The 23156-nt window shown below is 35.6% G+C and overlaps 2 protein-coding genes across 8 annotated transcripts in view; one reads left to right on the top strand and one right to left on the bottom strand.

The window, feature by feature from the left end:
- Window positions 1-23156, top strand: part of Nadk2 (NAD kinase 2, mitochondrial) — a 37718-nt gene continuing 14562 nt past the window's right edge. Inside the window, exons 1-8 of one of the 7 annotated variants that reach the window (XM_021261498.2) lie at window positions 194-347; window positions 1607-1649; window positions 10595-10683; window positions 11756-11844; window positions 12926-13007; window positions 14941-15024; window positions 16969-17105; window positions 21986-22064. In XM_021261498.2, the coding sequence (XP_021117157.2) occupies window positions 12937-13007; window positions 14941-15024; window positions 16969-17105; window positions 21986-22064 (371 nt within the window). In that variant the 5' untranslated portion in view covers window positions 194-347; window positions 1607-1649; window positions 10595-10683; window positions 11756-11844; window positions 12926-12936. Of the gene's footprint in view, window positions 412-623; window positions 975-1606; window positions 1650-10234; window positions 10300-10594; window positions 10684-11755; window positions 11845-12925; window positions 13008-14940; window positions 15025-16968; window positions 17106-21985; window positions 22065-23156 lie in introns of those variants that run through there. The other 6 variants (XM_021261496.2, XM_087189297.1, XM_004848612.3 and 3 more) reach the window with 6 other exon arrangements.
- Window positions 20321-23156, bottom strand: part of Skp2 (S-phase kinase associated protein 2) — a 55076-nt gene continuing 52240 nt past the window's right edge. The window contains exon 10 of the mRNA XM_021261499.2: window positions 20321-20972. Within this exon, the coding sequence (XP_021117158.1) occupies window positions 20903-20972 (70 nt within the window). The 3' untranslated portion in view covers window positions 20321-20902. The remainder of the gene's footprint in view (window positions 20973-23156) is intronic.

The raw sequence follows: 23156 nt of genomic DNA, 5'->3' as shown, positions 1-23156 counted from the left end.
CGGCGGGCGGCGCGCACTCGGGCGCGGGCGCGGGAGCGGGCGGGAGCGGAGCCTGCGGCCCCGGCCGGCCGACCATGACGTGCTACCGGGGCTTTCTGCTGGGCAGCTGTCGGCGCGTGGCGGGCGGCCGGGCGGCGCTCCGCAGGGCAGGAGCGGGCTTGGGAGGCCCCGCCGGCCGGCGGCACCTGGGGCACGGGCAGCCACGCGAGCTGGCGGGCTGTGGCAGCCGCCCGGACGGCGGCTTCCGCCCCTCGCGGGTGGTGGTGGTGGCCAAAACCACTCGGTACGAGTTCGAGCAGCAGCGGTACCGCTACGCGGAGCTCTCGGAGGAGGACCTGAAGCAGCTGGTGGGTCCCGGCGCCCCGCCGTGGGGTCCTGGCCGGGGCGTGGGAGGTGGCTGCGCCCCCTCGGGTAGGTCCTCCCGGGACTGGCCTCTGCCCCGCACCCCGATCCCGGGTGACTTCGACTGCGGGTCCCCTCGCGCGGGGGACAGTGTCCGCAGCCCCCGCGGGGCGCCTGAGGCCTAGGGCTGCTGAGTGCCCCCCCCCCCCCCCCGGTGAGAGGGCCTTGGGCACTCAGTTGTGCCCTGGCCCCCACTGCGGGCCCCCTTGTTGGGAATAGCAGCTGCATCCCCGAGAAAGTTGGGCCGGCGGCCTGAGGCCTGGGCGCCCCGGGAACAACCCCTAGGCAGCCCCAGGAAGGAGGGTCCGCGGGCGCCGTTACGGGCTGCGGGAGAGGGCTATGCGGCCGCGGACACACCCCCTCGCCCGGGGCGGGCCACGAGGCCTGGGACGCTCCGGGAAGCCCAGCAGGTCTGGGCTATCCTCTTCCAGGGTGGAGTGCGGTCGCCAGACAGCGGTGAACAGCTTGTTTCAAAAACACACGTGTCTGCTGCTGAGAACTCCAAGGGAGGAAATTTGACTTGAACGTTATGTTTTAAAGTAGAAAAGTCAGACAAGGGACAAGTAGGCCAGGTAAAGGGTGAAATGAAAAGCTCGTGTCTCTTCTGTATAGTGCCTACACAATAGACTATATTTGCTGTATTGATATTTTTGTGAGGTATATAAAGGGAGGGAGGTGTGCTGGAGTTCAATAACCCTCCCTGCCCCTTTTATCTACTTTATGATCCTGGGATTAAACCTAGGGCCTTGTGCATGCTAGGCATGTGCTTTGCAACTGAGCCACCCCCTTTTGAAAAATTTTGAGACCGTCCTACTGAACTGCCCAGGTTGACTCAAACGAGATATTCCTGCCTCAGCCTACCAAGTAGCTGGGATTACAGGTGTGTGCCACCCAGGTTTTACCTTAAAATTTTGACTCCATGTCCCTAGCCATCAGCTTTAGGAAATGGAGACTGGCCCATGCTGTCAGGAACAATATATCTGGAAAAATGTCCATCGGGAATCTGTGATTATTGGCACTGAAAGGGTGTGGAACTAATTGCTATCACCTACCATTACTTTAAGAGTAGGCTGCCAGTGCTAAACACCTGCTGTCCTTTATAATCTGCCCGTTATATGGAGACATCAAAATGAAATTGTAAATCTTTGCAAGTGCTGAGTCTTGTTAGCGTTAAACGTTGTGATTTTTTTTTTTTTTTTGATAGGTTAATTGAAGAGGGCCTGTTCGTTCACCTGGTGGACGTCCAGGTAGATTTGTTTTCTCTCTTTTTCCTAAATGTTTGAGGTAGTCGTCTGTAGAAAGCACTGAATATTTAGAGTAAATGAACAGTTTAAACAAGAGCTTGAAGTTGCCTAGGTTGTTAAGTGAGTGAAATTAGGGGTGAAGCTGGGAATGGTAAAGTCAGATGAAAGTACATTGTTTCTCTTTTGGGAAAGGGCGTGTCCTTTGTATTGTACTCCTAATTTTGCACGGTCCAAATTTTAGAAATTATCAAATGCCTTGTATACATAAATATGTTCTTCATACGATTTTAGCAGAACATCTCACAGCAAATCAAGCAGTACACTAAAAAAAAAAAAATAATGAAATTGTACATTCGAATTGGCAGGCTCCAGTTGTGGGGTTGGGGTCAGGAGCTCTAGGCTTTGGTTGTGGTTGACATCCATGTTTTTAATGTCTTTGGGTCTCCTGGGTGAAAACGATACGTTTTGTGTAGTATTGTCACCTTTCAAAATGCTTTTGCTTAGTTCTGTATGTGAAATGCTAGGGTTGGACCTTGGTAGTGCTGGCATTTTGAAATTTTTTTCAAGGTCTCAGAAAAATGGGTGGCTTTAAATTGGGATTAATTCTTGGACCTGTTGACTATATTGGCACTAATAAAAAACTTTTAAAATGTAGGAAAAAAAATCAATGTCTTTAAAAAATCTAACTGCCTACGGTACCCTGAGTGGAGAAATTACTTAATAGGTAAATATTTGTCTATTGCTTGCCTGGTAATGCTCTTTGGAATACGAAAACTTTGAAGTAAAACTACTAAAATGAAAAAAAAAATACAGAGTTTTGTAATTGTCAGGTAGTGGAATAGTTTTTTTTTTTTTGGTGGTGACATTGTTATTAGAATTTTATTGGATTAGTTCCTTAGTGATAGGAATTTGTTTTATATTTACATTAAGGCCAGTACTCACAGTGCAGTAGGAAGCAGGTCAAAGAATACTGGGGTGTATGAAGTTGTTCTAAAAGAAAATTCTGTAATGGGAATGGTAAGGACATAAATATTAGCTGCATTGTTGGGGTAAAAAACATATGAACCCTACGAATTGGATATAAAAGCAAATGGTCAAGTTCTTGAATTTTCTAGTACCAGGGCTGCTTTGTCTATACTGTCATGGTAACTTGGTTTTGTATCAAAGTATTCTCTTTTGTTGTGGTGGTTGTTCTTTCTTTTATGCAAATTAGGTCTGTATTAGAATACTTGTTAAAATCCAAAAAAGATGAAGGACAGAGTACCCATATAGTTTTGTACCCTGAAGTGCCATGGTTATCTAACTTGGTAGAAATGTATTAAATGAGAAGAAATACCTTTTAAGTGATAAAGCCTTGTACAGAATAGGATTATGTCTGTCAAGCTGGGTGAAAGTTTTGACTTTCAATTACTTTTTTTTTGGTAGCGGGGATCGAACTCTGGTCCTTGGGCTTGTGCAGCAGGCGGCGAAACCACTGAGCTAAATCCCTGGGCCCTCAATTACTTTTTTGAGACAGAGTTTCACTATGTAGTTTAGATTGGCCTTGAACTCACTGTGTAGCCTAGGCCTCTTGTGTGATCCTTCTGCCTCAGCCTTCTGAGTGCTGGGATTACAGGTGGAGGCCACCACACCTGGCTTCAATTACTCTTCATACAGATTGTGTTACACTGCTTTATTTCTGAGTCTTGCTTTTTCCTCAGTTGATCAGTGATGTGTCTTGTGAACAGGGGATTTTTAGTCATAAATTGCCTAGGCTAGCCTTGAATTTATGATCCTCCTGCCTCAGCCTCCCTAGTAACTGGGATTATAGTTATGTGTCACTATGGCTGGCTACATTTCTTTTTGTCTGAATTCCAGGGATCTGCATTTTTAAGCAGCTCTCCAGGTTTCATACTGTGAGAAACAACTGTTACAGCTTTCAAGTTCTTCCTGTGTTAATTGAGCCCCTTCATAATTTGAGGCTTCTAACTCAAGCTTCATTGCTGATCATTTCTTGTCTTGAACTTCATTTTCTGGCAATTTCAAATACCTTTAATCTCCAGTAGATGTTGTGCAGATTTACTTATTGATCATATTAAAATGGTTCAAAATGGAAAAGATACAGAATGTTATACAATAAAAAGTCTTTTTCTTTTCACTTGTCATTCAGTCTCTGCAAATAACTTACTGTTTTTTTGTGTTTGTTTCAGAAATAATGTATGTATAAATCAACACAGTGAAATACTCTTTTCTTTACCCTATCCCTTTTCATTCAGTGATAACATACTACTTAAACTATTTTGTATCATTTAAGCTCAGCATATTTGTGGAAATTATCAAGAGCATTCTCATTCTATTTTTTAATAATATACGGTGGTACCTTGGTTTACAGACTTCATTTGTTTTCAATATTGGGGAAGTTGGCTGTGTTTGTGTTTGTGTGGGGAAGATGGCCTGGGTTGTGTTTGTCACCTGATGTAGAGTTTGTAAACGGAAGCAAATTTTGCTGAATGTTTTTGTGTGAACTGAAGTATTACCATATATGTATATTTCTTTTTTTTTTTTTATTCTTTTATTGGTACATTGTAGGTATACAACACAATTACATTTTCATTGGGAATTGTACCTTTACATAATGCATCTTGGTTCTTATTTTTTCCCCATTCCTAGCCCTCCCTTCACGCCCTCCACCCTTCCCTATTTACAAAGACTTTATTTCCATTTTTTCCATTTCTCATCATTTTTCCTTTCCCTTCTTTCCTTTCCCCTGCCCTTCAATGTGTATTTATTTCATTGTGTGCATGTTCCTTCACTTATTTAACACTTACCTTGGTTTAATCAGTGAATATTTGTGTTCATATGTTTGTGAATCAAGCTGTAAGAAACCTTTTAAAAGAAGAGTTGCTCAGTCAAAAGACACGTGCATATGAAATTTTAATAGGCATTGCCAGATTGTTTTCCTTAGAGATTATATCAGTAATTACTTTGATCAGTGATGTACTTGCTTTTTATGACTTTTTTTTTTTTTTTTGAGGTCATTTCCAACCTGGTAGGTGAAAAGTTGTATTTCAGGGTGATTTAATTTGCATTCCTCAGTATCTTTTCCTTTGTAGCCCTCTTTGACTTGAATGCTCTTCTCCATCCTTCAGCCAATTCTTGTTTTTCCTTTGGGGTCAGACTCAGATATTACTGTCTTGGGAAACCTTGATAACCTTGCTGTGCACATGCCTCTCTGCCTACCAAAGCTGGGTTAAGAATTCCTCCTTATATCTTCATAATAGTAATCTGGTTATTTTCTTCTCTAGACTGTAAACTATTTGGGGGCAAGAACTCCATTTTATTATCATTCTCTTCATTCCATTAACAGTTATAACATTATTTTGTGTGTCTTTAAAAAGATATATCAATGACATATTCTTTAGCATTGAATCCTTTACAATATGTGCCTATTCTTTAGAAATTTGCTTTTATTTGCTGTTGGTTTTGAAACTTATCGATGTTGACACATGTTAATTCATTTTAAATGCTGTAGTTTTCCATTGTTTAGACAATTTGGTTGTTTGCAATTTTCCTATTTAAAAAATGCTACAATTAGAAGTACAAATAATTTTTCCCTAAGCGTTCAATGAGTGCTTGAATCCCCACTTTCTGATCAGCACTTGATAAATTTTAACCTTTTTCCAATATGATGAGGGTAAAATGGTAAAAGGGGTAAAATTCTTCTTTTAGCCAACAAAATTGAAACTTTGATTGTGATATTTTACACTGTCAGGGGTATTTTACACTGTTACTTAGTAGTTGTATTTGAAATGTTACAGCTCCCCACAAGGAATGTAAAGATTATGTACTAAAAATGTATACTAATAAAAAAGATATTAGGAAACAATTTAGCCTTGTTACATACAGTGCATTTTATTTTTTATTTAGTAGACATGCTGTTTGTAACTAACCTATAAAGTATTAATCGCAGTTTGAAAATCACTGGTTAAGACAAAGTATATAGAGGCTAAACAAGTAGGCTGGACATGATATGAAGGTGTCAGTTATCATTTCAAGGAACTGGCTTTCTCCTCTGGTTGTCTTCAAACTTAGTAGGATTATATCTGTTTTTTTCCCACAGGAATGGGGTGATGAATGTCAATTTTTTTGAGACATCAGCATTTTGGGCAAAGGGTAAAACTAGGTTTCAGGTGGTGGTAATTAGCCTGGGGATGGGAGTTAGGTAAAACATGTAAAGAAGGAACTAGTTGAAAAAATCTGGAGGCTGGCTTTTACCGTAATTCACATAAGAGTGGATGTGGTCCAGAACTGAAGCAGTGGCAGTATAAACATAAATGACACAGCTTTGGAGAAGCAGTTTATGGATGTAAGTATTTTGACATCACCACTGGCTGGCAGTGGAGACTGAGTGTGAAGGAAGAATTAAAGGTGACAGTAGGGTTTATTCTGTTGATTGTTGCCTGTGCAAATGGTGCATACAAGGCTCTCAGCAGAGCAGATTGGAAAGGGGGAACTAGTCCAGTTGAAATCTTTTTGGAGAGAGCTTCTTGAGTTACCTGTGAGTGGATATTAAAGTAGGCCTTTGAAAATTTGAGCCTGTAGCTCAAGAGGGCAGCTTAGACTGGCAGGATAGAATTCCGAGTTACTAGCTCATATTTGCTAGGTCAAATTGTCCAGTTGGAGATAATTCAGGGAAAATGAAGTGAGAACAGATAAGAGCCAAAGATGGAACCTTGAGGAATACCCACATTCAAGGGAGGAAGTAAACAATTGACAAAAGAAATACTGAAGCAGAGAAGATTGGGGAAAATGAAAGTGAAAACATGAGAGAAAGAATAAATGACGGATAGAAATGATTCAAAATAAGTAGCAAATATATGAAATGTTTAGGGGTCAGTGTACCAGGCCTGATCATGATAGAGTTATTAACTTTCTAGCTGCTATTTGGGTGCTGTTAGCCTTTTTAAGACACTTATGAACAATAGTTTTTTGTACTGGGGGTTGAACCTAGGACCTGGTACATGCTAGGCAAGTGTGCTGTCTCGCTGAACTGTACCTGTCAGCCCTTCTGTAAAATTTTATTTTGAGCCAAATGTGGTGGTGCCCACATATAATCCCAGGACTCTGGAGGCAGAGGTAGGAGGGCTGCTGCCACTGAGTTCAAGGCAAGCCTGAACTATGTAGGGAGATTCTGTCTCAGAAAACAAACAAACATAAAATGTATTTTGAGACAGAGTCCTACGTGGTCCAGGCTAGCCTCGAGCTTAGTCTTCCTACCTCAACTTCCTGAGTAGCTGGGATTATACCACCAAGCCTGGCAAGTGTGTGTACTTGGAAGGTTGATTACATCATGCGTAGTGAGTTTACCTACCAAACTGTCACTGTATCATTGTGCATTTCTTATGTGCTAAATTTTAAAAGACATAGCTCCTGTTCTTACTGAACTTTTATGGAAATTGCTTAGAGTGCCAAATAATAGCACTTAACTGACTGGTATAATAAATTCTAAATATTTGTAGTTGTAATAAATTCAGTTTGGGTTAAGTAAAAGTGTCAGTGATATATAATAAAAGTGTTGTAGACCATTTAGAAAATAGTGTAACTATCCCATCTCCCTTAAAGAATGCTAAATCTGTCCCCCTGGAGCCTTCCTTTCTTCCTTTCATGCAGTGTTCTGTTTCAACATCAGAGCTACTTGAGGAGAAGAGATGGTGGCTTGTGGTGTTTTCTATAAGATATTCTCTTGCTTGTACTGAAAAGTATCTGTCTTGATTTTTAAGACTCACCTGCTTTTTACCAGCGTTTTGTTGAGTTAGCTTTTTATTTATTTTTTTAATGGATAGAAGAATTAACAAATTTTGGAAAAAATAGTAAAGATTAATACTTAATGTGGAACATTGCAGAATTGAGAATGGATTCTAAATTCTTTTAATTTCTAACCTCAGTAGTAAAACATTTTACAAGGATTTGTGTGTTCTTCTTTTTGTCTGATTAAGGTATGTTTTTAGAAGCTTGAAGTCATGTTATTTTCAGGGATATAGCTACAGATTCTTACTAGCTGTTGCATGTTGTACAAATATAAGAGCCAGTTGAGCAGTGATTTAAGACTTTCTAATTATTTTGTCTAAATGATTTTCTTAAGTTTTTTATCTTTTATATGCCTGGTTTAGCTAATCCTTGTTTTAAAAAAAAATCCAATCACCCAACCAGCTACAGCTTTAAATAAAATAATATAAAATCTTTTATTCTCTAAATAAATGTTGAACATGAATTATTACAGAATTAATTCAAAATAAGACATTTGAGTGGGAATAAGAATTTATGAACTGACATTTCTGCTCCAGTGCTAAGAATTCTGATCCCAAATGAACTTTAGATTTGGAATTTTAGTGTTGGTAGCAATCATAGGGAGCTTGAAGTTTTTGTTGGTTCTTTAAGACGTTTTTTTCACCACAGATTCAAACCCCTTCACCATCTCAAACCAAAGTTCCACAACACTCTACTGCGGAGTATCTTAATTTCTTGGAGCCTGTTGAGAAGTAGAAAATAAGTGCAAAGTTTCTAATCCCCTGAATAGAATTTATAGGGCTTATCCAGTAAAGTTTATGTCCTTTATTCCTTGGTACATGTTCCATGTAGTCCGAACCAAAAGTTAGAACAAAAAATTTGGACAAGGAATTGAAGTCCAAGGGCCAGTGTGTTAGTTACTTTCCTCTCATTGCTGAGACAAAATACCTGGCATCCAAAGTTAAAAGGGAAAGAGTTTATTTAGCTCAGTTTATTGAGGTTTCAGTCCACAAATGGCTGGTTCCAAGGCAGAGTGGCACATGGCAATGGGGCGTTACCGAAGAGAAACAGTTCAAGACACCCACAAAGTAGCAAAAACAAGGGAACTTTAACAGCATCTTTCTGCCTCTTTTGTCTTGTCCAGACTACAGGGATTAGGATGATGCCAAACCAATCGTTGTACTGGTTTAGTAGTCACAGGCCCTTAATCCCAGCTGTCCTTAATCCCATTACACACTCTAGATTCAGCTACCTCTGGAAAAGTCACCTATGACCACATGAGGCATTAGGATGACATCTAGATCCAAATCATAACAGCCAGCTACCCTTATTTTATTTATAGCAAATCAGAAGAGGTAGATTTGATGAAACTGTAATAAACTTATTGTGCATTTTAGTGAGTTCTCAGTGTCCATGGTAATTTTCAGTGCCCTATGTAATACATGTGATTGAGCTCAACTACACAGTCAGGTGGCTCAGATATTTTGATGAATACATTTAAGTTTTTAGAGCTCAGTTTATAGCATTCACTTGTAAAGTGGGATCATGGGAAGTACTTACTGTAACAATATAATGTACTACTCTGGTTAATCTACCATTGCCCAGTTCTGATCAGGTAAAGATGACCTGCTTTGAAGGCTACTGTCTGTTAGCTGAGTTATCTTCTCTAGCACCAGCTTATGCAGTATTATTGCTTTTCAGAAACATGTATGCCAAGCATTCAAACAATACAAAAAACAGAAACATGCATGAATGAATTCACTCAACAAATACTTATCCACCACCTAGAACCATAGGGACAGTGATGAACAAGAAAAGATTACTGCTTTCCTGGTATTTATATATAGTAAGTAGAGAAGAAAGGGATTTTGGTCCATACTCATTGAGAGATGTTTAGTGCAGTTTTAATCTGTAGCTGAATATTGAAAATAATAATCTGAATGCTGAAGCCATGCCCATCTATAATTTGAAAGTCTCTAAGAATAGTTTTTCAAAACTGATTTGTAGATTAAAGTAAATGGGTTGTGTTATTTAGTTATTGTGTTAGTCACTGCTTTAAAAACGTTCTTGACATTATTTTGCTCTAATATGAGGCTTATGAATAAGAACTAATTTGTTATACAAGATGTCTGATCTATGAGTTAACATCTGTGTATTAATTTTCACAGTAGCCCAATGTTTCCTCCTCTCCTCTTTTGAGAAATATGCATTTCTATTTAGATTATAAAGTGAGGACAAAAACTGTTTAAAAACTCATAACCCAGTAATCGTAGACAAAAGACTGGATAGCAAAATATTAACACCAGTTATCCCAGAATAAGATTATATTTGATTTTTGTTTTGCTTTATACATCTTTCATGTTTTTAGCATTATTTTATAGTATTTAAAAATGTAAGATACACATTACAATTTAAAAAATGTTTTTCTTTGTAACTCAGGTAATTTAAAATAAAAACATTTAAGATTTTAAATTGGACAAGATCTTCAAAATTAATTCTATATCCTAAAGATGAAAGGTATAAAATAATTTGGAAAAGGAAAGACAAAAACATGCTTCCTAATTCTACTAGCATTCACTCCAGTGGATGATTTCCTACTTGCTGATTAAGTGAGTGTTCATTGAGAATATTTCTGAACTTCTTTCTCATTATTTTACTTTATGGATTACTTATAAGACATATACTTTAAAAGGGCAGTACCAGTGAGATGTTAGAAAATGTTAACTCCAATCAGTTAGGAAAAATAATTCTTGAAAGATAAATGTCTATATCTAAAAGTTACCCTATTTCAAACTAACCAACTCTTTGTTTACCTTTTGTAGGGTAAATTCCAAATAGAGTTCATAACTCTGAACACAAGAGAGCAGCAAAAGCAAGTGGAATAAAGGTCATCTAACTGCTTCTAAAAATAGTAGTTTTCGTTTGGTTTTCAGATAGCCATACATGATATGTTAAAAAGTCATTTAAAATGCTAAGCTTTAAAACATGCAGATTTTGAGATCATGCAGTATTTGTTATCAAAACCAAAGTATGAATCTAGTTCAGTTTGAACTTGTAGGTTTCACAGGCAGTCATTAAAATGTACTTTTAAATGATTCTATTTTATATCAGGATTTTTAAAACCAGTATTAAAATATTGTATATTACATGTCTAAAACAACATTTCTTTTATTTTTATATAGCTTGCATTAAAAGGCTCTAGCTACAGTGGATTACTTGAACGACATCATATTCACACCAAAAATGTACAGCATATTGTAGATAGCTTACGGTAAGTCTATGGGATTCGGCCTTGGCTGGGCTTTTTTTTTTTTTGGTACCAGGGATTGAACTTGGAACCTTTTATATACTTGTGAGGCAGTTGGTGGAACCACTGAACTAAATCCCCAGCCCCTTGGCTGGGCTTTTATATTCGGGACTTCCATTTAAACAATTTGTACCAGCAACTAATTTTTACATTTTGGTAAACACAGTCATTATAAAATCATTTTCAGAAAATTATATTGAGGTTAATGGATCTGATTTTATAGCTTTCTAAGGAAATTTTTATTGTGCTCTGAAAATTTCATAGGTATTTTCAGTTATTTGGTCTACCAGAGAAGTGCCTTATCTGTTGTTAATTTAGTACTCAGCTGTGTTCAACAGTATATGTAATGTTTTTTAACAGTACAATATAAGTGTATATTATATTCTTTGAGTGTATAAAATCATTGTAAGAATTTTAGTTAATTTGGGACCAATTGTAATCATTGGGTAAGTTTGTGTGTATACAAGAGAATCAGTATGAAAACATGCAAATTAAGATGTTTTTGTCACTGAGAGTCTGCCACTCAATGAATATTTGTTGAATTTGAAATAACAACTACTTGGCTTTATTAAATGTTAATATTCTGGACCACTTTGTTTTAATAAATTTTAGAATTCAGAAGGAATAGAGAAAATGAAATGAAATTCTGACCAGTATTGCTATTTATTAGCGGTTATAAGAATTTTTGTTGTTTTTGTTTTTGGTACTGGGGATCAAATTCTGAACCTTACACTGGCGAGGCAGGCGGCAGAACCACTGAGCTAAATCCCCAGCCCTATAAGAGTATTTTTACAGTGCATGGAAATTTGGATAGTTATTAAATTTTAGTTTATTCGTATGTTTCGTGACTTACAGTTAATTGGATGTTTTAATTAAATGAAAATGAAGCTAACCTTTACAAAGCTACACATAATTTATGTATCACAAACATAATTTGTTTTATATCTCCACTGTAACAGTTTGCTTCTCAGAAAACATACCCTTATTATGTTACCATCAGTGGAAATCTTATATGACCTTTACTGTTTAATCTTAGGAATGAAGGAATCGAGGTTCGCTTAGTAAAGAGGAGAGAATATGATGAAGAGACTGTTCGATGGGCAGATGCTGTCATAGCTGCAGGAGGTAATTATTTCATAGAGATGAAGATGTTGGGACATGGAAATGCTCTTTAATACACATTATTTCTAGATACACTGGGTTATAGCTATTTTGAAGACTTCAGAGTCCTATCAGAAGACAAAAGTTTGGAATTTTAGGATTAGTTTTGAGACATGTTTTATACAACATCCCATATTTATAGTGAAGTATGTTCCTGTGAAGTTCCATGTGTATATTTCTGTGTTTATATTTAAGGAGTGCTTTTAACTTCACCTGTTAATTCAGAAGATTAGTTGTAATTGTATTCTGGTTTAATTATGGTAGCTTAAAAAAAACAACTGAATTTGATGGTTTAATGATATGAGGTAAATTCCATGGCCCTCTTTGGTTCCATTATACTGACAATTCTTTATTTCCTGAACATTGTCATTATTAGTGACCATTCTTTCTAAAGCTTTTTATTGATAATTCTTGGAGAGAGAAATCTGAAGTTGGACATTTTCGTTAAATATGTTCTCACTAAAATATTGTGAAATATTTCTGAGCAGAGGAAATTAAGAATTGCTATAAATATATGAGGTGATGGGTGTATCAATTAGCTTGATTATAGTACATGTCACACTATATATATATATATGAATATATATATCACAATGTTGTGTACCTTAGATAGATATAATTTTGTCTGTTATGCTCAATAAGATAAAAAGCTCATATCAGAAACAATAAAAAACAAGAAAATTTATGAATTTGGACTGGTTATTGGAGAAGGAAGGGAGTTTTGAGATTACAGCAGTAGTTCTCAGCCAGGAGGAATTAGTGTCACCTAATACATATAGATCAAGGACGCTGCTAAACATTTTGCAGTACACAGGACAGCCCCCTACAACAAAGAACATTTTGCCCAAGATATCATTCTTGCTACTGTTGAAATATTAGATTAAGCAGCAGGGATAATACAAAGATATAGTAGAAAGAAAGGAAGAGAGGTAGGCTATGGCAGTCAGCATGGTAGGTTGAAACAAAAGTACTAATTTTCAGAGTGATGTCAAAAACTGGTTTTGTAACACCAGTCTGGTTACTTCTTGTCTTTTATTTCCCTTAGGTGATGGTACAATGCTTCTGGCAGCAAGTAAAGTCTTAGACAGACTTAAGCCAGTTATAGGGGTAAACACTGATCCAGAACGGTAAGGAAAAACATGTTCTTTTTGTGTGTTTGGTTTGTGGGGTTTTTTTCTTTTGCATGTTATATAAATAGGCATTTCTGATTTGCTTTTTTAGTATCTAAAATAAATCTTAAAATTCAAAAGCTATTCTTTACTTTCTGTACTGTAGTCACATTACTAGGCTCTGTTGCTACAGGGATTTTACTATGTTTCATGATGTTTAAGTGGAAGAATCCTTTTTCCTGGCTACCATGAAGAGTAGCACCATGTCCCAAAAATTTTTGGATGAAGTTTAGGCATGTAGAATTAATCACCAGCTTTAAATAGGGGTGTCTTTTATGTAGATGTTTTCAAAGACAGCTCTAATTTTTAGCACAGACATAGTTCATGTCACTGGCATCGATGGTAGAAAATTATGTTATTGGATGAACCAGTCTGCACAGTTATCTCTTAGGCAGTTTGGGAGGGGGCGGTCTGTGGCATAATAGACCTTTTGCCTTGACTAGGAAAATGTTGGAGACATTTGGCATTGCTGAAGAAGCATGAGTTAATTATCCATCTTCTGTCCTTCCTTATGAATCTCATACATATTCCTGGTTATTCCTGTACTGACTTTCTAGGTTACTTTATTGATTTAGTAAAAGAATTATCTAAACTATTGTGCTTTTGTTTTTTATTTCTACTTTTCTTTTTTTAAAATTTTTTGATGCAGCATCTTACTATAGTCTCACTATAGTAAATTCAAGGCTGACCTTGAATTTGAGATTCTTCTGCCTCATCCTACTGAATACTGGGATTACAGGCATATGCCACCATGCCCAGCTGTTTTTGTTTTTTTTTTCTCTTTTCTAGCTTCAGTGATGTTAACCATTATTCTATTCCAATCTTCACAGTCATGATCATAAATTTATTATCATTTGGAATTTCTCTATGTCTACAGTCCTAATTTAATTCTGACCACAGCCGCCTACTTTAACAGCAGTCTTATTCTCTTATCTCACTAAATTGCCCATTGACTTTCAAAGCTCATATCTTATTTATTCACACCACTTAATTCTCCTTCACTTTATTTTCTTGATAGTTTTTAAATATATTTCATTCATTATCTTTGATCTAGGAGATGAGTCTGACTGTTGTCCTGTGTACTCCCGTAACAGCATTAGAAAGGTCATCTAGGGGGAAAAACAGTGTGGAAACTTGGGCTTAATCAAAACATTATGTAAGTGATGATAAATAAGCTTTCTGGACATCATTAGGTGCCATATATTCTCATCTTCCTGTAGCAACTTATAGGGAAGCTTAGCCATATTATAATTTGCAATTTATTTTAATTTGTCTTCCACATTAAGCTATGAATTCCTTGTAGTTCATCCTTATGTACTTTTTTTATTCACATTGGAATAAACTTTCTTGGTTCTTTTCATTTAAGAACATCTTAACATTTTTTTTGTTTTGGTACTGGAGATCGAACTCTGGTCCTTGTGCTTGTGAGGCAGGCGGTGGAACCACTGAGCTAAATCCCCGGCCAAGAACATCTTAACATTTATAGGGGATTATGGTTTAGTGTATTTTCACATAGATCATTCTTCAGAATAATCTTTTGTGATTGGTGGTTTTATCATGCCTTTGGAGATAAGAAAACATACCAAAGTAGCTTACTCAAAGTTCATAGCTAAATAGTTTAAAGGTAGGATGCAAACACCACTATACTGGTAGATAACTTTATACGGTAATCAGACAGTAGCAGATTTGCTGTTATTTTTAGTTTCACCATAATGTGGAAACTTAAGTATTATTGTGTATTATGCATTAAAGCTATAGACTATTTCTATTTGGTCTTTTTGTTCTTCTTGAAAGTACAGACAATTTTGATTTTTATAATACTTTTAAAATTACTTTTTTCTTCTCTCCTTTTCTTTCCTTTATACCACCCTAAAATCCACTTTAAATAAAGGTCTGAAGGTCATTTATGTCTGCCTGTTCGATATACACATTCCTTCCCAGAGGCCTTACAGAAGTTCTGTTGCGGTGAATTCAGGTAGGAATTTTTTACTATTGTTCTTATATATTTTAATAAGTATGTGTCATTTATAATGCTGTTAAAAATAGAACAAGTCAGGACTATTACTTGGATTAGTCCATAGTTAGAATAGTAGCCTTAAAAAGTAATACACTTGCTGAATCACAAATAGATTTCACTTAACTTCTTCTGGTCCAGTTAGAACTATGATGAGAAAATTTGTTAAGTTACTTGGCTGTAAGTGCAATTAGAGATGTTCTTGAGTGAGACAGAGGCCAAGTTCTTAACCTTGTTATATGTTCTTAGTTTAAGATAGTTAAAGCTGTTAAGGGCTCAAATTCTGAGATTTTACGTATTTTTATATATGTATACATATATATATATATATTTTTTTTTTTTTAATGTGTGTGTGTGTGTGGTAGTGGGTATTGAACTTAGGGCCTTGTCACTGAGCTACATCCCTAGCCCTTTAAAAAAAAATTTTTTTTTTTTTTTTTTTTTTGAGTCTCACTAAGTTGCCCAGGCTGGGCTCAATCTTGTGATCCTCCTACCTCAGCCTCACTGCTCACAGAGTGCTGGGGTTACAGGTGTGTATCGCTATGCCCAGCTAAGATTTTATATTTTTATATTCATCTTTTATCTAATAATGAATGGAGCGTTGAATATTTAATACAGCCACCTCTGTTTTGCATATTGTTTGTTAAGCAGTGGGGATGGGATTTTTTAAAAACTTTCTTTTAATGTGTTTAATGGTCAGATGTCACGAAAAGAGGCAGATAGAGGGAGAAGCTGGGATAGATTAGCCAGTTATATATGAGAGAGCCAAATTGAACTACTTTTTATATTTTAACAAGTTTTTTCCTCCAAATATTGTAAAATAGTTCTAAACTTTTTAAAAATTTGTTTTTAATTGGCACATAGTAGATATCTTTGTGGTACAATGTTACTTTTTTTTGGTACCTGGGATGGAACTCAGGATCTTGTGCTTGCGAGATAGGCGCCGGCACCACTGAGCTAAATCCTTGGCCCCACAATGTTATATTTTAAAATATATATAATAATCAGGTCGGTGTAGTTGGTGGTATATTCATCACCTCAGACTTTATCATTTCTTTGTATTAGGAACATTCAAAATCCTATTAGCTATTTTGAAATACTCAGTTATTATCAGCTGTAGTTATTCTGTTGTGCCATAGAACATGTGAAATTATTCCTCCCATTCAGTTGCACCCCAAAATATTCACTTCTCTAGAATTATTTTATTATTGGTGATTCTAATTTCTCATGATGTCAGAAATACGGTACCTCTAGATGCGACTAATTTATAATGTGACTAATGCGACTCTAATGCGACTAATTCCCCCAAGAGGGAATATAGTTTTATATATTACCAAGCTGAATCTGGCCATTTTTGAAACAGCATTATTGATTTTGAAATCAGTTAAGCATAATTCCTCTTTACTTTTATCAAAATATTCTTTAAAGCTTTAAGTGTAATAAAGATGTTATATTTGTTCTTAATCTCTTATTTTGTTTTAATAAACCACCACTGTGGAATTTGGGGGGATTTTCTCCAGTCTAACCATCTTAACATGCTATTTTACTTTTAGAATGCTTTCTTATTTGTATGTTTTCTTGCTTTGCAAAACACAAGGTTATGGTGAGCTCAATATCTTAGATTTAATAGGTTTTTGATAAAAAGTTTGACTTTAATTCAAGTCACTTCGGAGATTTTATATAGACACTTCAGATATTTATAACTGAGCAGAGAAATAAATGTTGGATTTCTCGTTAAACAGGAACTGGGGGGGGTGGTATTTAGTTGTTTCAGGTATAATTTGTTCATGGAATGCCTAGTTTTTTAATAAGTAATTTTTAATTTGGTGAAGTTATGATAATGTCCAATCCTTAATTTAGTGCATTGTGTTTTAACATAACTTTCTTATCCTTCACTTTTCTAAGGTGGTTATGGAGGCAGCGTATCAGGTTGTATCTTGAAGGGACTGGCATCAACCCCATTCCTGTGGACCTTCATGAACAGCAGCTAAGTTTGAATCAGCATAGCAGAGCCTTCAACATTGGGAGAGTTGGTGATGAAAGTAGGTGGATTGGCAACTAGAATTGGTTTTAGGGGCAGAATTTCTAGTCCTTTTGACCTCTAATTTTTTGAGATAATAATATTTACTGGTAGTTAACTTAATTTTAATGCCACTAACAACACTTAACAAAGTATAAACTACTTTATTGTAAAATTTATTACAATTAGAATTCAGAATAAGAAATATATTTCTAGGAGAACTCTTTTTCCAGGGCAAGTTTGAAAACTGGTTGATTAAAGAGGATCATTTAATACCTGACAGGATAGTTGATGGCTAAGATTCTTGGGGGGCCGGGGATTTAGCTCTGCGATGCCACCGCCTGCCTCACAAGTGCAAGGCCCTAAGTTCAATCCCCAATACCAAAAAAAAAGATTCTTGGTCTTAATCTTTGAAATGCCAAAAACGAAAGAAAACAAACATAATAGAAAATGAGCTGTTCTGTGGAAGAATTCATAATAATTATACATTTTATGTGGTTAATGCTTAGATATATTTACTATAGTGATAGTTATTGAATAGAACCTTTTTGTTAGAGATTTTGCACCTTAGACTTAAGATTTATGTTTGAAGTATTTTAAGGCAATTTGCAACTTTTTTAATATGAAGGTTAAGGTGAATTCTCAGTTTTGAGCTAATTTATGGATTATTAGCCATATTTTCCCTCATTTTCTAGTACCTAAAACACTCAGTGCTCCTTGGGTTTAATCCCCAGTACTGCCAGTCTCCTAAAATTATGTTTATTGTTTTTTGAAAGTCTTCAGTAACTTTTAAGATTTTAAAATCATCACTAGAAATTTTATTGTATCTCACTTAAACGTGTTACTGCTACCTCTAAAAGATGCGCACTTTTCATTAAGTCATATAATTTTAGGAAAAGGTAGATTGGCATACAGAGATTCACTGCTCAGATACATGTCTAGGATTCACTGGGTTTAATTTATAAACTAAATTTGTATTTTATATATTGAAACAATTATGGCCAGCCAGGGTGTCGCATACCTGTGATAGAAACTATTTGGGAGGCTTAAGGCAGGAGGATCAGAAATGTGAGGCCAGCCTGGAAGCAACTTGGTGAGACCCTTTCTCAAAAAAGGAATAGCGATGTAGCTTAGTGCTGGAGCCCCTGCCAATCCTCAGTACAGCAAAAAACAAAAAAACCTCTATAATCGAGTACATATAAACTTAGTGATAGCTCACCATGCAGGATGTTTAAACCTGATTAATGGTAGGTTCTAGGAAAAGAAAAAAAATGTTCTAATTAAAACAATAATGCAAGAAAATTTCTCAAAATGTAGGGAAGAATCTGAATTGAAGGAATTCACAGTTTTCAGCATAATTAGTGGTAATTGGACCTACACTAAAATATGTCAGAATACAATACTTAGGGAAGAAACAGCTATTGCTGACTTTCAGAGAGAAGGAGGTAGTAGTGGTGATGTTGGAGCAGGTTATTTTATATATAAAATGTTTGGAATCAAGCTTTAGATTTCTTAATAGCTATGTTAGATGTGGTATTATAATTATATTACTATTATTAACAATTATATGGTATTTACCAGTGCAATATTAGACACTAATTTACAGGACTGTTTTTTGTTGTTGTTATTATTTATAGGAGGTTTTTTGTATCTTTATTTTTTGAGAAATTCAAAGCAATTTCAGGGTATATATTCTATTTCCTATTTATATTCTCTTCAAGTTGCCAGGAAATATTTCCTAAGAGGCTTCCATTTGAGATTTTTGAATACAGAATAGGTTTAAATTATAAACATACTAACATATTTGATTCTTGAATTAACTTTCTAATTTAGAGCAAAAGAATGGAAGGAAAAAAAATTTATTTTACCTTTCATCTTAAAAAAAGGGAAAATATAACTTTAAACAAATGAAAACAATTTTTTTTTCCAATATCAGGAGCACCGAGCTACATCCTTAGCTCTTTTTACTTACTTACTTATTTATTTATTTATTTATTGAGACAGGATCTCACTAAGTTTCCTCTCAAACTTGTGATCCTCCTGCCTCAGCCTCCCAAGTAACTGGGATTATAGGTGTGCACCACAATACCTAGCTATAAATGAAATTTTTTTATCTTATATGGTATAACCTATCTTTACCTAGTTTGTATTTCTACAAGTTAATAAAGAAAAATTCATTTTTATTACCAATATAGCTTCAGGAAGGTTATGTATGGTAGGGTTGATTTATTTCTTTTTTTTTAAGTTCTAGTCATATAAGTAGTAACTTTCTTATTTGCCAGGTTAGTCATATAAATTTGGAGAAGTGAATTGGTTTCATAAATAATACCAAATATATCAGCAACTTAATTCAATTTGAGGTTTCTTACTAGTTCATCTCACTACAGGGGCCGTTCAGGCAGCCCAGTCTCCTTCCAAATAGTGGCTCTGGTTGTATTCTAAGGGTTCTGAGTCTTATACTGAATCTTCAGTATCTTGTGGGAAGAATAATACAGAGCACATGGAGGATCTAAGTTTTAGGAGCCAGGCTTTTTCATTACTTTTGCCCACATTCCATTGGCTATTACCAGTAGTCACATGATTCCACCTAATGGAAGTAGACCCAGAAATAGTCTTGCAGTATGAGAACCTGGGAGAATTATACAGGGTAGTAGTTTCTGTCATTAGTTTAACAAGTGTATATTTAAAAAGACAAATTATAAGTTTGTAATACATTCTCTCAGAAAAAATGGTTAATCAGTTTCAAGTCCCTCTTTTCATGTCCCACTGAAGCAAGTTATTGAATAGTTTTGTGATTAGGTAAGGTTTGGTAGTCAATTAGCATGAAAGTATAAACAGAATTAAGATGATTAATGATATTTGAAGCGATTCTTCATTTGACAAAGTCTTTGAGATGAAATTCCATAAGGACACGTAATAAAAATATAATATGGAGAAGAAAATTATGGAAAATGAGAATAGAGGTAGAAAGTCAAGATAATAAAAAGGAGAAATGTATTGTTACAGTTTGGTGAGAATAAATGTATTAGTAATATTTAGTGAGCACCACAGTTCAACATTTGTAGGAAATCTGGGGATGGAGATCTGAAACAAATTTCATTAGTAATTACTTTAAAGAGGAGTAATTTAAATAATACTTTTAATTTTATATTTGTTAAACAGGCATGCATGAGAATATAAATATATCTAATAGCAAATTAAGACAGTTTCAAAAGTTAGCCTGTTGTAAGTGCAATTAAATTTGATAAACACAGAGCACAAGAATCTTTTTATTAGCTTTGTATGTCAAGTTCTTTTCTGTATCATAAAACTGATAATTTAGGAAAATTAATGTTCAAGGATCCTTGGCATTGTAATAACTTTTTGAATGTGAAAGAATAGTTGAGTTCAACTTAGGGAGATACAATCCAAAAGAAATGAAGAAAATGTAATGAATGGTCACTTTAATAAACATGTGAACAGAAGAATATAATAACCAGGCTGGCCACACAGAGAATAGAGCATTGGTTGTGTTGGTGACAGTGGTTTTATTTTTAGTGTATTCAGTATCTATGTGATACTTATGTGACATTATGTGTATAAGGTCTTTATTCCTGTGTAACAAATTTCCCCAAAATTTAGCATCCTAAACATAAATATTTATAATCTCACATAGATTGTGAAGGTCAGGCATGCCAGGAGCATCTTAACCAGTTAGTTCTGGTTCAGAGTCTCTCAGGAGGTGAGGTCAAGCTGTCAACCAGGATGGCAGTAGTATGTGAAGATGTGACTGGATTGGAGGATCTACTCAGCTTATCACATGGCTGTTAGCTGGAGGCTTCAGTTCTTCTCCACACTGGCCTCTGCAAAGGCCATGTCTTTGGACATATCTTCCCTCACAGCAAGTGAGCTGAGAAAAAGAGAATGATAATGAAGGAAGCCATAGTGTCCCTTCTAATGTAATCTCAGAAGTGGTATATGACATCACTTCTGACTCATTTTATTGGTCACATAGGACAATCCTGGTATGATGTGGGAGAGCATCTATTCACAAGGGTGTGAGTATCATGAAGCAAGAATCACTGAGGCTGTCTCGGAGGCTGCCTGCCACAATTGAGATGGACTTTTAAACACTGACTTAGGAGAAGTTATGGAGGGAATAGCAAAGTGAAGTTGTCCCGTGGTGCTTGTCTGGTGGGAGACTGAGTGCGATAAACCTGCTACATTGATGATGAGATGAGATTGGCATTTCAGTTGGAAGCTGATAATAAACAAAAAGTAAAGGAAATTCTAGGAAGATGGCAATCACATGTTTGATTCAAAAGGCACTGGGAGTCCTTTGGATGGTTTTCTATGATGGAGTTACATTTAAACAATCACAGAAAATTAATTAAATTGTGCTTACAGTCTTATAGATTAAAAGAAGAAAAAATGATATAGTTTAAGACGCTTGAAGGGAGCTAGAGCAGTGTTTCTCTAATGCTGCTGGTGTTAAAAATACTTTTGAGATTTTCTATTTGAAAATAGCAACAAAACATTAATGATCTTTTAACATATCTAGTTTGGTTCCTGTAATTTGCTGCTTTAATCCAAGATGGTGCTTCTTTGGAAGTACTTATTCTGCTTCTAAAGCTTTCGAGGTAAAACCGACAGGAATCTTTTAAATTGTATAAATCTATTTTATCACTCTTAAAAAATTGTTTCAAGTAGAATTATGGTTATTTTGGAGAGAGGCTTCACTTGTTGGTTTAAGGATAGATGTCTTTAAGGTTTATATTACTTTAAATAAGATATTTAATTTATGTGATTACATTAAAGAATATAATTCTATTAAAACTATAAAAGTTTTAATGTTTTATAATTTTATGTAACATTTCTAAAATTTAAGGAGCTATTTTGGATTTTTCTTCCCCATTACTTCAGGGTCTGAGGCTTCAGGACCCCAGCTTTTGCCAGTGAGAGCACTAAATGAAGTCTTCATTGGGGAGAGTCTTTCATCCAGGTACTTTTAAACCGTGATCCTGAGTCTGGAATCTAATGTTGTAGGACTTTTTTTGGGTATTTATTTAATTTCTACAACTTAGCTAAGATTTTTAAATAATACTGTATAATACTGTATAAGTAACAGATTAATTATTTAATGAAATATTTTCAAAACCATCATACACATTAATACACATTCCGGGAAAATAACATTCTGTGACCCAAAAAGTTGATGAAACCCTACATTAAACTGAATTATTCAGGTTTCTTTATGGCATCATTTTCTAGGATCTTTATTATGTAGATGTTTTGTAAATGTTTAGAGTGTGATATACTAGACATATATTTGCAATTGATACAAAACTTTTATAGACAGTCCTTACAATTTTTCTACTAGGGCTAGGTTCGTGGTGTGCACCTGTAATCCCAGCTACCTAGGAGGGTGAGGTAGGTGGATCAGTTGATCACAGAAATTCAAGGCCAGCTTGGGCAACGTAGTAAGACCTTGTCTCAAAAAATAAATAAAATTAAAAAATAAAATTTTTCCAGTAATTGTCTTAGTATCCTTTAAAGTTGATCTGTTTGTTTGCTTGTTTTTATTTGGGATCTAGTCAAGAATAACACATTGTTTTTGGCCATTTGACCATTATGACTCTTTAAAATTAACTAAGAATAATTCCTTAGTCCTATTCCTGCTTTATCATTCATGACACCAATATTTCTGAGTAGTCTAAGCCATTTGGTTTGCAGAATGTCCCTTATTTTAGATTTGTATGACTTTTTTCACTACCTTATAAGATTAGAGTTTTTTTTTTCTTTTATCTTGAGACAGGGTCTCACTGTGTATAAGGTTTTTTGTGACACATTCAGTTTGAAGCAATATGGAGGTGAATAGAGGTACTATCATGTAACAGAAGAGGAGAAGATGTAACTAGTGATATAATCTACTCATTACTGTATTACCAAAGACATTAGACAGAGAATAACAACTTTAAATGAGATTGGAGAAAATCCATTAAGTTAAATGGATGACAAAAGTAAAATGTTTTTCTGTTATGCTTACTCTAGGCAAGCTATTTAATGGCTTATTCTGTTTCTATATTTTAAATAT

Source organism: Heterocephalus glaber, unplaced genomic scaffold (genome assembly GCF_053883595.1).
Source record: "Heterocephalus glaber isolate CG9 unplaced genomic scaffold, H.glaber_assembly_v1.0 deba00001538, whole genome shotgun sequence".
Lineage (NCBI taxonomy): Eukaryota > Metazoa > Chordata > Mammalia > Rodentia > Bathyergidae > Heterocephalus > Heterocephalus glaber.
Note: the sequence above shows the minus strand (reverse complement) of the source record. Positions and strands in the feature narration are given on the sequence as shown.